The sequence below is a fragment of the Periplaneta americana genome, chromosome 9 (genome assembly GCF_040183065.1).
Source record: "Periplaneta americana isolate PAMFEO1 chromosome 9, P.americana_PAMFEO1_priV1, whole genome shotgun sequence".
In the NCBI taxonomy this organism is placed as follows: domain Eukaryota; kingdom Metazoa; phylum Arthropoda; class Insecta; order Blattodea; family Blattidae; genus Periplaneta; species Periplaneta americana.
Window position 1 is genome coordinate 43,705,275 of NC_091125.1, and position 16,462 is coordinate 43,721,736.

At 33.1% G+C, this 16,462-nt stretch overlaps 1 protein-coding gene across 2 annotated transcripts; it reads right to left on the reverse strand.

Annotated features, from left to right (window-relative positions):
• Positions 1–414: 414 nt before the first annotated feature.
• Positions 415–16,132, reverse strand: Gbeta76C (guanine nucleotide-binding protein subunit beta-2). 2 transcript variants are annotated; one of them, XM_069834577.1, is made up of 8 exons: positions 16,114–16,132; positions 15,179–15,271; positions 13,450–13,595; positions 10,762–10,895; positions 10,521–10,686; positions 8,709–8,910; positions 5,517–5,733; positions 415–3,869 (listed from the first exon to the last, which is right to left on the reverse strand). In XM_069834577.1, exons 2-8 carry the CDS (start codon positions 15,248–15,250, stop codon positions 3,763–3,765), a joined length of 1,044 nt encoding a protein of 347 aa, XP_069690678.1. In that variant the 5' UTR covers positions 15,251–15,271; positions 16,114–16,132; the 3' UTR covers positions 415–3,762. The 2 variants fall into 2 exon arrangements, with proteins under 2 accessions (XP_069690678.1, XP_069690677.1); XM_069834576.1 differs by having other exon boundaries at positions 15,977–16,116.
• Between the last annotated feature and the right edge of the window lie 330 nt (positions 16,133–16,462).

Sequence of the window (16,462 nt, forward strand, 5' to 3'; positions counted from 1 at the left end):
ATTAATATTTTACATATACATGAAGTCAATAATAACACAAACCAATGGTAAAAGAGCTGTATAAGATGCTGGGCCTATTGATTTTTCTCTACATGACCAATAAAGAGGAAAAATGAACATAATATGATAAAATCAACACAAAAGACTGTTACTAGTACCATGCAAAATGGTTAAATATGTATATTCTAGAGTCCGATCTACTCATAAAGTACCGGTAATATATAATTTTGTTCTGCAGAATTACAGTGAAACTTTAACTCCCAACTCAAGGGACAACGGATCTCAGAAAATTCCATTGCAATATTATAAGTTTATAAATTCGTTCTTATTTATTTTCATATAAGCTAATTGTGAGGTACAAGTAAAATTCAGTAGAAAATACATTTAGTGGGAAAATTACGTATTACAATCAGAGAAAGAGTCTACAGTTTTATTATGTTCATTCATTAAACATTATTGGTGACAAAACATTACATTGTATATGTTAATAACTACGCTATGTACAAGTCAATCACACAACATTTTTGCAGAGAATTAGAATAAAAAGCAAACATCTAAAAGCAATATAGTCTCAGTCATAGTGTGTGTGCATTACTTTTCATGACGAAGATTCACCAGTTTTAAGTTCTTTTTAGTGTTGACATTTACTCTAAGACCATATGCACACAGAATCAGATGTGGCACAGCTCTTCGCGACACAACGATTTGCTTTTTAGTGTCTCGCAATAGCTGAACTGTTGGCTGTGTGGGTTTGGAAAACTGGCCTAGGCTAGAAAATGCCGTCAATGAATGAGGACTGTCTATATCAGAAACTCCATTGTATTTGGTTATTATTTCCTAAGGACGCCTAATATGCCTAAAACCTATACAATTTATTGAAAGAGTCTTAAAATTAAATACTACTAATGTAGTGCACAAACGTCATTTTGTATGTTTATGACTACTTCACGACCCACAACAATGAAAAATAATATTAAATTAATAATGAGTGGTAATATAGAGCAGAGAGGTAAACCTACTACAAATTATTATTATTATTCATCTGGTTCTTTCATCTCATTTGAAATTTCCTTCCACATTTTAGAAACCACATTATTGTCATGATATTTTTTTTTTTTCAAAATGGGATTGTACAGAACATATCTTTCCTGCACTAAAACAACGAATTTATCCGCATTGACCCCATTCTGAATAATGTGCACGACACAACAATAGTATCTGTAGATTGTGGAAGCTTGCAATCGTGCATATGACTATTCACGTATGCACAGTACACTGTACTCATCAGACTGTCTGCTCACGACGAAGTTCAAGCAGTAATGCAATGTTGTCTCCTCATGTCTGCTTGCGACCGTCACATAGCCACTGATTCTGTGTGCATCCTATCATAAGAAATAAATGAGATACAAGTACCAACAGACAAAATGTAGCATTACACCACGTCTGATTCTGTGTGCACCCAGCCTAACGTGACAACATAATAAGGTTTTCGTTCAGTCAATTAACTATTCCGCTTATTTGTTGAAAATATTCTACAAGATTAGTTCTAGACTTAATACTCTGAAGCAGCAAGTTCAATAGAAATGTCTCATTTTTAAGCTGTCATTTAATAAGGAATTGACATTTTTTTTATATCTTTAAATTAGAAGTAACAAAGTTGATTTTAGACTATTGTATGTCATATTGATATGCACAGGAATGTGTTAATCTTGCCAAGAGTTGCATTTTTTTACTTTTCAGCATACTGTATACAACAAAACATTAGATTTATAAAATAATTGTTATGCCTACAATGAAGATCCTTCAAATAAAGTTTTGAAACAAAAAAAAAGAAATGCCAAGTTGCTTCAGATGACTCCTTTTCAATTTTTTCTTCATATACAGTCTACATTTTAACTCTGAAAATCTGTCAAGTTTATTGAGATAACTGAAGGTACAACTTTCCTTAAAAATACTGAAAAGTAGAAATGAGCAAGTATGCGGATTATTGTAGAAGTGAATGTACAACTTTTCCCAAAAATGTTGACAAAAAATTTCTGATTAACAGGAAGCATCATTTCTAAAGTAAGATGAACGAAGCAAAATAGCATCCCATTCTCGTCTACCTTCTACACTTCTAACACAGTGTGTGCATTTCTTCCACAGATGCAGAACTGCTGGAGCGTGAACAGTAAGTAGATCTGAGTAATACTTCCAGGTCATATATTATTAAAAAATATCTCAGAAGTTTAAACTGAGAGATTAAGTCCTTATATAATTTTTTTAACTTGTAGCCTCAGAGTTACATATGTGAATCTTTACTAATTAAAGAAAAATATTGTAAGCATATCTACGATACCTCTTTATTTTACAAACTACCGTACTGCAATGTGGAAAGTTAATTGACCTAACAGACACATAATTTTTTTAATTGAAAATATTATACACTTCCTGTTCTCTGCCATAGTATCATCGTAACTACTACATTACTGAAAAGCCTCGTGTTTTCTCCTTTCAAGAAGTGAGATAATTCGAATTTTAAATAATCGATTTTTTTTCTCTTTCTAAAATGTTGAGATTGTCTCATTTATTTTTAATGTTATTGTAACATTCACTATTCAATCGTAGTACACTTTAACATAATTTGTTATTTTCTTTTGACAAGACACTGGTGAAACTTTTCTTTTCTCATCAATTTGTGAATAGTCTGCATCTAAATAAAAATGAAAATTGTAGGGCTGTTTAGTGTAAGAATTAGAGTAAAAAATCTACGATTGTGATGAACCATAATTCCTATTCATGTCAGCAGTACCTACGTGTGTTGAAAATCTGAGATTAATAAAAAATTATCTACTACTTTGATTTTTTAATTTGTGATGTGAACGCAAAAGCAACACTGATGAATGGTGAGACAAAGATGTAATGAAGTACTGGTACGGTACCCAAATCTTTCTCAGGAATTCGTCTGGTAGCATATATAATTTATTTTCAGGTTTTTGAATGTACCATATATTATACATATTTTGATTAATGGGAATTATAAAACTGAAATTACAGCATGGATACTTTATAAAGACCGAATTAAATTCTCTTCTAGAGCAACTTTGCTGTCTAAAGAACTCTGTATGACTTCAGGAAAAGAAATCATTGCAACTGACATTTTGCTTGGTAAAGGCATAAAGGAAATTAATTGACTTCCGTCTAAAAAAATTTGTATTTTGTACAAATTCATGTCAGATAACAAATTAGGTGTATTAAACTAAGTTTTTGTAACATATGATATTCTTTAGGCTACATAAACGTAAATACTAACTGGTTATTGGTTGCTCAGCGATCTTAAAAGTAAGGGGATAATATTTAGTTCTCATTTAGGCCTATATTTTTTGTAAAACAAATAAATTTACACCTAATTCTAAATTTTAAATGAATTTTCATTTTCGCCAGGTCAGAGTCTCAACTTAATACTATGTAGGCCTACTACTGTAGGCATATATTTAATATGTGAAAAGTAGTCCAATGAAATAAAACTGAAAACGTATTTTAATTGAGGTGCCTCGATTGAAATAAATAATGAATGATTTGAAATATAGACCACGTGTAATAATAATATGTTAACTTCCCATGACATGTTGTTTCAGAACATAATTTTACGTCTAAAACTTGTTGAATTTGTTGTTAATCCACTTAATTAATGCTACATTCTATTGTTATTAATTTTCATTATTGTAAACGTTTATGGCAAGCTTATGAAGTGCTTTGAGTTTGGTTGTGTAGAGGAGATGTTCACACCCAGATCCTAACGTTTTGGTCCCAGGAACAAGTTGCTACAGCCATCCCATTTCCAGCCACAGATAATGAAGTGATGCGATTCTCATGACCAGCAAGACATCCTGTAATGTGAATTCAGAATTGTAAGTAATATATTCTTAGAAATAAATAAAGAAACATTTCATTGGAAGTCATAAAAAATTGCGATTAACATTTAAAAAATCTAAGCTAACTATTCAGTAATACCACAGTCTAGTATATACAGTCACGAAGCTTGAGTTGTGAGGTTGCTAGGAACAATAGACTGTGCTGGTACTATTTCGCATTGTCTGTAATGAGGCGATATTAACGATCCTAGTGGTTAGCAACTATCTATGGATGCATATTTACTATGTATTGAGCTTCGTGACTGTATATACTAGACTGTGGTAATACGTAACCACAGTCTGTTTGTGCTTGTATAATGCTTTTCTCGAATTAGCAACAACTCCAAGGGTTATCATGGTCACTTGCTTCGTAAAACATTGTCATAGATATCCCTGGATTCGTCTCATTTCAATAGTAATATTGTGCAATAATTTTCTATTGTTATTTCATTGTTCATAAAAATAATAATTGTGAATTATTTATCACTAGTGGCGGAAGAAAGTAGAGTAACTTAACCCAAAACAATCTGCTGCACCATCGCCTTTATTTACTTTAAATTCCGAATTTGGTTCGCATGTATTAAATAACTCTGGTCTCTAGCGTGGAAAACTGAAGCTCTAGCAGTCTAGCCTGTCGACTAATAGTGCTACAATTACAGTTTAGATATAGGCTACCTCTATTGGAAATGTACAAGATGTTCATTCTTACTTTGTTCTTTCATCATCAAAATACTTTCATAAATAATTGCTTTTATCAGCTATATATTAAATATTGGTAATATTTTTTATTGATATAGCATCAAATTATCATAAAAAGGCTTTGTTTTAAAGTAGGTAAGATTTTGATTAAGTTATATATATATATATGTGTGCTACTACATATTATTTACCCGTAAAGTAGATTGATACACCTGAATGATGCATGTAGACCTACATAAATGGAACTAACTAGGGAACAGTTAATAAGCTTATGTCGAAACCTTCTCTCAAACTGGACACACAGATCTCCACAGTAGTAAACAAACACAAAAATAATAAAATGTCCTTACTAACTGTGAAACTATGCGAAACTTACTTGGAATGCTACATTAAGAAACAATGGCATATACTTGGAGCGAGTAGTTAAATTACCATCCTCCGTGATCTGCACCAACATGCTGTGCACTGTCTACGCAAGGCCAGGAATTCTCAATTTTTCAATATAATATTTTATTCAGGATGTAATTTCGTAACATTACAGTTAGAATTGACATCTAATTTTTTGTATTTGTCTATCTGTTGTGGAGATGTAACAATATGCGCTGCATATTTCCTGTGGAGAGCAGCACATTTTTTTCTACGTGCCAAAGATAAGCTGTAGTAACCATTGGCTTAACAATGAGAAAGTCTAACATTTCAAGTTCACACAGAGGGGACTGACCCAGGGACAAGTGGGAGTGCCTGTTCAAATCCTGAAGTATGCAGCAAACCTTAGATAATCAGCTGGTGTGGGTTAGCAATGTGCCCAGATCAAGGGTTAGCACAATAGATCACACTGTTCCCCTCCTGAAATTCAATTCAAATACACTGTCTGATAGTTTGAAATTTCAGAATTCTTTTCCCCTAGCTAACAATAAACCATACCATTGTGCTGGTTCTTGAGGGTGTCCCAAATATGAACGGATGAATCGTCACTTCCACACAGCAAATAACGCCCCGAGAGAGACAAGCCACAAGAGGTGAATCCCGACGTACTGTTAGGAGGGTTGTAGGTTGCTACATGCTGGTCAGATCGAATGTCGAACATTCTAGCTGTTTTGTCCTCGGATCCAGTGGCAAACGCATAACCCGATGGGTGATGCTGCAACATTAAGTTGGATCAGTGTCCTGAATGAGAAACATTGTCAAGGATGATTCAATGTAAAAAATATTAAATACCTGAAATGAATGCGTTGTATATTTGCTTTAAATTAAAAATGACCACGGTACGGATTTTAATGACCTGTCATCTTGTACTTTCCTTTTATGGACAATTCTAACTTATTTATAAATCATAATACCTCAGTTAAAAATTGTAATTAGTAGGTCATTTTTGTCATTTTGGAGATTAACTTGTTTTCCAACTTTTGTATTTTTCTGCCTCTCCCCCCTCAGTTTTTTATTACAAAAAGAATGCATTTTACACTAGTAAGTTGTAACAAGTATATACTACTCCAGCTGCTGTCCAGTATTTCATCACAGCATTATACGAGTACAACAGTATGAAAATATGTATCAGTACTTCAATACAAATTCAAAACACCAAGAGCTTATATTTTAAAATATAATGTCTCAGAATGTAATTCGTAGAACTTAAATTTAGGCTCATCATTCATAGTTCAGCTATAGTTTTCTGCCCAAGTGCAGGTCTTTCACTGCAAGCCCAGCATTCTCCAATATTTCCTATTTTCCTTCTTAATTGGATTTTTTTTGTTACTTTCAGTTTAATATTGTTTCTCAGGTTCAAACAGTAAGTTTTGTAAACAGTTTCATATACAATTTAGTATTTATACTTACTCTTATTATTCTTTGTTTTATAATTTTCTTAAATTTATTGTAACCTTATTTTCTCCATATATTACGAGGATGAATCGGAAAGTAACGCACAATAATTTTTCTTCTGCATTGGTATTGCGTCTGGGATGTTGACATCTCACCGAAATATAGTTTGAAGTTTTTACTACAGACACAATTTGTTTTGCATGTGCAGCTCTAGCGAGAGAACCGTGAACTACGCAACAAAGATGTCATCAACTTGTGAAGAGCAGCAAAGTGTTGTGCGATTTTTGTGGGCTAAAGGACATAACTCGAGTGAAATTCACAGGGACATGTGTGGCATGTATGCGGAAGACTGTGTGGACCATAGCAACATCTCCAGGTAGTGCATATTCTTCACAGACGACAGAGAACCTTTGTGACTCGTCACATTCTGGGCAGACGGTAACAGCTGCAACCCAGCGGAATGTCACAGGCATTGAGGCGGCAATTTTGAACGACTGGCGAATCCAACTGCGAACCTAATCTCAGCAGTTCAACATTTCATGTGGAGCAGTGTACAATATCGTGCATGACACATTGAAATCTCATAAAGATAGTGCCAGCTGGGTGCCTAAGAATCAGACTGATGAGCACAAGAGCCAACGAATGATTACGTGCTTGGACCACGTAAGGCTTTATGCTGCAGAAGGACATGACTTTCTGAAAGGAATTGTCACTGGTGATGAGTCCTGGGTGCACCACTACACGCCTGAAACAAAGCAGGCCTCTATGTAGTGGAAACATGCTGCTTTCCCAGTAAAGAAAAAATTCAAAGTGACATAATCTGCTAAGAAAATGCTTGTGACAGTGTTCTGGAATATGCATGGTGTTTTATTGGTGAACTTTGCTAAACACGGGACCACTGTGAATGCTGCAGTTACATCAAACATTGGTAAAGTTGTGTCGTGCCCTTCGTGACAAACGCCGTAACATTAATGCTGACGATGTCAAACTTCTTCATGACAATACTCACTCCCATGTTGCGGCTTTTGTTCGTGAGAAAATCAACACATTTGGTTGGGAGGTGCTCCAGCATCTACCATACAGTCCAGACCTTGCACTGTCGGACTTTCATCTGTTTGGTCCCATGAAGAAATACAGACTGGCCATCGCTTTGCGACCAATGCAGAAGTGCAATCAACTGTCCGCAGATGGCTATACTCCAATCGAACGGACTTCTATGAAAAGGGTATACTGAAACTGGTACCACGATGGGAGAAATGTGTTGAGAAACTTGGCGCCTATGTAGAAAAGTAGCTAAATGATGTGAGTTCATTTGTGTATTTTTTATTTTTGTTTACCTATTAAACGTTTTTTAAATTATTATGAGTTACTTTCTGATCCACCCTTGTATATTGCTAAATGTTTATAAATAATATATCACTATAATTACCTTGCAATTTATTATTATTATTATTATTATTGCTATTATTATTATTATTATTATTATTATTATTGTTATTATTATTATTATTATTATTATTATTATTATTATTATTATTATTATTATTATTATTATTATTATTGTTGTTGTACTTTTGGGAAATAGAAATAAATTTATGCAAATTTTAGCAGATGATAATGTACCTCAACAACTTCTTGAAAACATATATAATTGTTGTTGTTGTTATTATTCTTTAGTCAACTGTCCGAAGACAAGTTGGAACCTGATAAATGACGCCAATGAGGCATCACTCATAAGACAACTAAGCCAGGAGATAATGTGTTAGGGTCGCCAGTTCCTTTCCCCTTCGACTGCATACATCACTGACTAGTAACATATACACTAATCAGATTTCAGATGTATACAAACAATAATGTTCTTCTTAGGGATGTAATTTATGGTGATCACTTTCATGTGTTAATTGTGAACTAAGTTTATAAATACCTAGTTGAATAGTTTCACCTTAGTAGGAGCCATCTTCAGAACTAGTGAAGTTCTTGCATTTTCCACTTTCTTCAATTGTTTTGCTGGGGAGTGCGTTTGTATTATGTCTGGGAGGTTTGTAAAGAACTTAACTGTACTGTTTATGTGACTTTCCCCTCTGGCATATATTGGGAAACACATAGCCTAATACCTGAGCTGAAGTGAATAAAGAGAAATATAAAATGTATGCATTACATTCGTTAATTATCCTGGTAGTTTTGTTGTGACTTGCATAAAAATTTTACCCTGTGTATTTTTTTAATTGTAAAAATAAAATTATATTTATTAAAGTTGTCTGTTAGCAATTTCAGATAGATCCTATTGCTACTCACACAGACAGAGTTCACATCCGATGTATGTCCGAAGAAAGTTTGCTTTGGTTTTTCATCACGTAAATCCCAGAGCCTGCAGGTCTTGTCAACACTGCCAGTCACATATGTCTTGGAGTCAGGTGATAGAGAGATGGAGACCACATCTCCAGCATGGGCTTCGAAATCCAAAGAACGTTTGCCTGCTTCCAAGTCCCACATACAGCTGTAAGGAAATATATAGAACTCCTCATTGTTGGACGGTTTACATAAACAATATCGAGTAATCAATTGACTATTGATGTGCTGCAATTAGGGTTGCCAACCTTTCCGTATTTCCCAAGATCTCCTGTATTTGCCTCTAACAGTCTACCGGTACCAGTATTTTCCTTCTCTTCGAGCATTTTTCTCTCTTATTTTTGCATAATGTAAAAATTATTATTCTAAACATTTGACCTTGCCGTGAATGATGATTGTTTATATGATGAGTTTTGTTGTTAAAGAGATGCATTGAAATATGCAGTCTTCATAGAAAGTAATGCTTTCCAGAAATAGTTTTAGTGTTGATTGTTTATATGATGAGTTTTGTTGTTAAAGAGATGCATTGAAATATTCAGTCTTCATAGAAAGTAATGCTTTCCAGAAATAGTTTTAGTGTTCCTTCGTTTAAAATCAAACCATGTTAATGTTATAAATTTGAAAAAAAACTGGCTAGTTTTGTTCTAAGCATACCAAGTAGTAATGCTCATACAAAGGGGGTGTTTCATTTCATGAACAATTGGACAAATGTTCGAAACAGGAGCACGACACATCTAATCAAATCAGAGCTGAAAACTGCAGTCGACTTCAACTATTACGCAAGACAAAATCTGTATTTCTATCAATCTCTAGATACTTTGGAGCTTCCAAGTTACTTGCGTGACCTTTCCAGTGATTCAGGGATCAGCGAGTTATGGCTCGCAAGGCCACCGGCTGCAAATATACTAAAACTTGACGCTTATCTAAGCAAGAAATGAAAAGAGCAGGAAGATCAGCAAGTACAAAATCTGTCTCAAAATAGTCTTAATTTAAGCTTAGCTGCCGAAGTACATAATAAAGTTGGTTTTTAGTAACTGAACGGAGTAATTTGTCAATTTTGTATGTGAAATTTTGTCGATTCATCTCTCATATTTTCTTCAAAATAGCTGCACCGTAAATGCTGTTTACCAAAAGTGGCTTAAAACTTGCAAGGTCTTAGGGGAAATATATATATATATGCAAGGTCACTGAGAAGAAAAAAATATTTAATTTTAATGTGCCAGTATTTAAATCTATGACACAGAATGACAAGAGTTTACAGTTGCATAAGTTTATGTCAATTTATAATACTTGACTACCCGTACTGAATTAATCTACAATAGAAAACAGTCTATGCTATTTTGAAGTTAAGGCATATTTAGTAGACAGAACCTCTCTTACACGTGATGGATCATAGGTAATGTTTTATCAATTTAAATTTTGATAACAACTCAATTTTTGCACACTTTATATGTAGGCCTACTGGCATTCAGATGATATATGTTTTTAAATAAGCTGACATTTGCTTTGAATCTATAATTTAAATTTTATTTCTTGATTAACTGATCCAGCTGTACTATATTTTTTCAAAATCACAAGCACTAAAATTTAAATTGCTATCAATTAAATATTATGACACTTTTTTTTTTCCTTAATGTTGAACCTTATTCCTTCATTATAAAATTAAACACTTTTTGAACGTGACCTTATTTCTGCACTAACAAGAGATCTAAGCTGTCAAAGAAGAAACAGTGGTATTAAGACTTGAATAAGACTCACATTTTCATGTCACCTGACCCAGTAATTATATTCTTGTCGTCCAAAAAGCGGCAGGAAGACAGGAAGCCCTCATATCCCAAGAGTTCACGCACAATCTTGGCTGCACCAGTTGAGTCCCGATTATTTAGGTCATAAACAGTGCACATGTTGTCCATACCCCCACATGCTGCAGTAGATAAATCACAGTAAAAATAGTGCCACATAACGAGGTAAACTTACTTATCATGAAGCCTATGCTTACCAACAAAGTTTCCAGAAGGTGCAAAGGCAACAGTCATAACCCACGATGATCTAAGTGGAATAACTTGGACCTTGTTGCCTGTCCATGTGTCCCATATGATGAGCTTTCCATCCAGTGACCCAGTCACTGCATGCCTTCATTGAACAAAAATGAATTCATCTTATTTACTGCACAGTTCTTAATATAATTTCTTTGGAGTCATTTATATTGGAAAAAAAGAAAATTATATATAGGTTATTCAAAGATAAAGTCAGATATTGGTACTGTACCGGTACTTACAATTTTTAAAAATATTTATGTCAGTATTCGGACTTGAAAGTTTCAGATGGCATAAGCATGTTATTTTACATCTATGATAAAAATTCTTTTAAAGATAAGGCTTCCTTCATCATATTTTTCAATAAATAAAAGTTAACAATATGGGTAAATAATAGTTCTTTCGAAAGAATTTCAATTCTTGTATTTTGATCATAATGTTGATACTTTTTATATGAAGACCCAAAAAGTGATTTTTACATTCTAAACAAGGAAAACAGAGAGAGTTTTGAGGGTTAAATCTAAATTTTCCTATTCAAAGAAAAGTTATAACAACTTTTAAAAATTAAACAGCATCTACAAAAAATTATATGTTGTTGTCTAGTGCCTTGCATCTGGCAATGAAGCCAGAGCAGTACAAAAAATTATATAACTTACTATAATATTATTGTTTGGTCTACATACTAGTAAATAATATTAATTGAAAAATAAATAAACGACATTGTGAGATTTAATGATGCTGTTCTTATCAAAGGCCCCTTGTTCCATTTTCAAATCCTGATTCTAAGAGCCTATCAAAATTTGAAGTTTTCAAGGTCTATATTGAATGGATATATATATTGAGAATTCGTTTTTTGTTGACTATAAAATGAATGTGTAATAGGGTTAATTACCGCACATTAAAGTTTCGGATTTAAATAAATAATAATAGTGGTCATCATCATCATCATCATCATCATCATCATCATCATCATCATCAGACGTTTCCAATAGATATGGGGCATTTCAGAACATAGTCTCCTCCACAAAAGCCTGTCTTGCCATAATTTCTCATCATGAATTCTTTCTCAACTACTTATAAATCCTCTCCTATCAGTCCTTTTTCACTTGGTCCAGCTATCTATCCTAAGTCTTCCTAATGTTCTTGTGTCTTTCACTGTCATTTTTATTGCTCTTCTGGGCATTCTTCCTCCATTCACCCCCTTCAGATGCCCGAACCATATTAACCCCATTTCTGATTTTATCTCTTCTTCTTCTTCTTCTTAAAAACTTCACTTGATCCGCTGCTTCGGAGTAACAGCATGCTTGACGTGGACCTGGGTTCAAATCGTGGTTGGGACAAGTTACCTGATTGAGGTTCTTTCCGGAGTTTTCCCTCAACCCAATAAGAGCAAATGCTGGGTAACTTTCGGCTCTGGGCCTTGGACTCATTACGCTAGCATTATCACCTTCATTTCATTCAGACTGTAGACAACCATAGCAGTTGATAAAGCGTTTTAAAATAAAGCAATTACAAAAACTTCACTTCTTCTGTCTGAATTCTACTTAAGTATTTTTTTAACCAGGGTGCAGGTCTCAGCTCCATATATTATGTGACTATATGAATGTAATAGCATTTATATAACATAATTTTGATTTCCTTTGATACATTCCAAATCCACAAAATATTGTTTACTGTATTATAAAAGTTAGCACTCGTTTCACAGTCTGTTAATGATTTCTTCTTGAATTTTTCCTGTGCAGGAAATTCTACTTTTCAAATAATCTGTTTCCTCGACTTATTTTAAAATATAGTTTTTAATTTTAATGACACCTATATTTATCTGTCTGCTCTCTTCTAATCTTCATTACTAGACATTTCTCTGGGCTTAGATGTAATTCGTATTTTTCTAATTCTTCCTACCATTCTTCTAACTCAAAGCCTGGCCCTGCGTCCACGTCGTGGGAGGTGAGTACCTAAGTAAAGGAGTGCTTGTCAGAGTGAAGTATAGGCGGAACATAGTTCCTGGCACCTCTAAGGTAGCTGTGAAGGTCTGATGAGACCCTGAAAATAGATAGCTGAAGGGGCTCTAGTAAAGTTACAATAGGCCCAACAACCCAGTAGTGGATTATATGAGTGCTTTCAAAAGAGCTAACCTTGGTGGTGTACGAATATGAGGGTATATTAATTACCAGCATGTTAATTCATGTCATAAGTTAACAATATTCTTTAAGATGTAAATATGGATAGTTGTAGTGCCAGCTGTCACTCTTGTTGTTTTCTTTTACAATACCATACTACTATTTTGTATTACAAAGTACCGGTACTATACAAGTATACAAAAAAAGTTGAAGTACCAGGTACCTATTTCATACCTAAAAATGTAAACCAATTCTGCTTCTTACAGTTAAAATTGTAGAAAACATCACAAGGACAATCCGTTAAAGATACAGAAACATTAATTAGAAGGAGTAAATTGTTGATTTTGACAACACTTATCAACGAAAATTTCATATTCCATCATTTAGTAGGCTTATTCTGCTGTTTGATATGGTGACGGAAAAGTCAGGAGGCAATTATCAAATCAGTAGTCACGTTACAGTATGTGTTGCTTGTAATTTCTTACTTAAATATCAGAGATTCTTAAAAAAGTAACATCGAACACAACTTACCTGCTGTCTCCACTATAGTGTACAGAGTTAACTTTGTTGATGTGACCTTTGAGAAGTTTCTTTGTAGAAAGACGTACTTTAGGTGCATCACCTAGATCTCCACAGATGTCTTCCAAAGTCTTGTCTGCTACTTTCTTCTGTTCCTCCTGTCAGTAAACAGTTGTTACAAGAATGGAATAATATTTTAACACCAGCGAAAGTATGATAGTCTGCTAATCTATAAATCTAATTAATTTGTGGTACTTCATCCAGGACTTAAAATTTAAATAAATGTTGGCATTGCAAATAGATTGTCTTAGTGCTAGAATAATAAAGTGAACTTTAATCATGTTGATTTGTTGTCTGTACTGGTACTGTATATGTATACATATATGTATGTGTGTATTTATTTTCCCATCCATAATAATATAAAAGCTTTAAATTTAACGTACAATTAATGTAATGTGTGATATAAAAACACCTACACACCAACGAAATAAATACCGTAGATTTATTTTGTAATCCACAATAAGCTTATTGTGTTTTATAAACTCTAGTTTTAAATTTTATATGAATGCAATACGAAGTTAAGAAGGTAGCTTATTAATTGGAAGTGAAGGATAGAGAAAAGTGAATCCTTATAAGTTTGACCTAAATCTTGAATGGCTTCTTAAGCTGCCATGTTGCTAGTTGCTCTAAATTGTATGAAACCTTCATACCGGTACCATACTAGAAATGGTACAGTGTTTCTAAATAATCTATATTAATATAATTTTAACAAATTATACCCGTTATACCTTCTCATATGCTATTTGAAAGGAAGGTTAGGCCTATTTCATTCCATTACCGTACATTAAGTAAAGTGAAATTTATTTCAACATTATTTATTTAAAACAACTTTATTACCGCAGAAGTAACTTTAATATGTTGTCTGTGCTTTTATATTTATCTATATATGGTTCTTAATGGATTACACCTAATGTGACCTAAAATCGTTTGCTATGAACTGTAAGTATTACAGTTGAAATTACTTACATGGCACCCGTACTTGTAACATTTTCTTCTAACACTATTTATTACTAATCGTGTAAGAATTGCCACTGCTTAATACTATTTGGAGCAATAGTCCCTTGCATCAATCTAGAAATTTTCCTTATTGGAAGGTACATGACTTATGGAGTTACCAGGTATAATTCCTCCATCATTAAATTCTATTAAAGTATCATTTGAAAGGTTTAGGATTTATTTAATTATTGCATTGATTCGAAATATATCTTAGATCTTAAAAGAAATTATGATTTTAATACTGTACTTGAAATTTTGTACCGGTACATAGTTATTGTATGGTTTATCATTTCAGTGGAAAGTTGTTGAACATTCGTAACATTGTAATTTTTACATTATCATAAATTGAAGAATAGTATCGCTTAGTGTGTCGTAGGAAATATCACTGAGGGATATGATTTCATTCTTGCCACATTATAAAATGAGTTTAAGATGTTATTTTAATTTTTTTTAATACAATATTCGATGTTAAAGCATCAACATAGGCCTATCACGATTTCTGTATATAATAATTAGAATAACAATCATAATGCTACAGAACAGCATCCAGGCGCAGAAGAATATTTGATAAATTTCTAACAGAGCAATAGACAGCTTGTTTTTCGTAAGTCTCTTCTGTCATTAAAGTCAGCTTAATTAAAAGATCAAAATATCCTAAACTGAAGTAATATTTGTTACATCTTACCTTGATTTTATTCAACAAGTCATCCAATTCCTTTCGAAGTTTCTGCAATTCTGGATCTTCCTTCGGAGGCATGTTACACTTTCAGTTGTTTATCTGATAATAAATTTATAGATCTCTTTAAGTAAATTAATATTAAATACCGTACCTATGTTAGCTAACACATAACATTTATTTCATTTTAAGATTAGACTTTCCTATATCAAGTTATATTTGGAAGTTTATATAGATAAACCATAAGGATGCTTTTTTGTTTATATTATCTTGTCTTGCAATGTGCGTATATAAGACATAACTTGAAACTTGAGACATTATTAGTAAAATTTTGATATGTAATGTTTCGTTCTTTTATGTTATATACTTATTACTAGGAAAATCATATTGAACATTTACAGACAACATACGTACTTTGCATGGAACATGAACTTAACACTTTTTTTTTTTTTTTGTAAAACTAGAACAAGAGAGAAAACAAGAGTTTCAGAAAGCTTCGTAAGTAATGCGACTCATGTTTCTTCTTTGATCAAATAGAAAATAAAAATGTTTTGGAAAAAAATTACACAGTTAAAATTAGACTATATGACCTATATTATTCTTCTCTAAAATCCTAAACTTCATTAAGATAGGCTGTAACCTAGAGCTATTTTTATTAATGTATTTTAATCACTGATTTTATACAGTAAAGTCATAAACAAATTTTGAATAGTATTTTATGTTATATTTTATATAAATATTTTTCAATATATTTCACATATTTTGATAAGTTTTGCATGCACGTCAATTAAAGATATACACACTTACCACGGCAGCCTAACAATTCCCTTCAGTGGCCTTAATAGAAATGCCGAGACACCCGGATAGTCCTCACTGCGGAGAGCTGATGATCCTGTTAAAGAATAATCCTATTACACTTGTTTCTTGTTTATTAAGTTACATACCGTACTTTTGCTGCCACTAGAATTGGTTCTCTGCCTGTCTGCTCATGCTTGGCTACTTTCTGTGATAATCAGAGTGATTGATCCAGGTGTGTTTATCTTTCAGTTAGCGAAGTGTAATGGTGGAGAGAGATAACATTTTGCAATTAAAGTAAGAGTTCTGATAAAAAAAAAAGGATGAACTTTTTCACTTTACATGGTTTGCACATGCCTATATATTATCTGTAGGAATTAATTTTGTTTTATTATTAAATATGCAGAAAAAAGAAGATAGCACAGTTAGTCCGCAAGTACATGGTTAGCCGAATGGCTAGAGCATGGGCTTTTCACGTCAGAGGCTCGGGCTCAGATC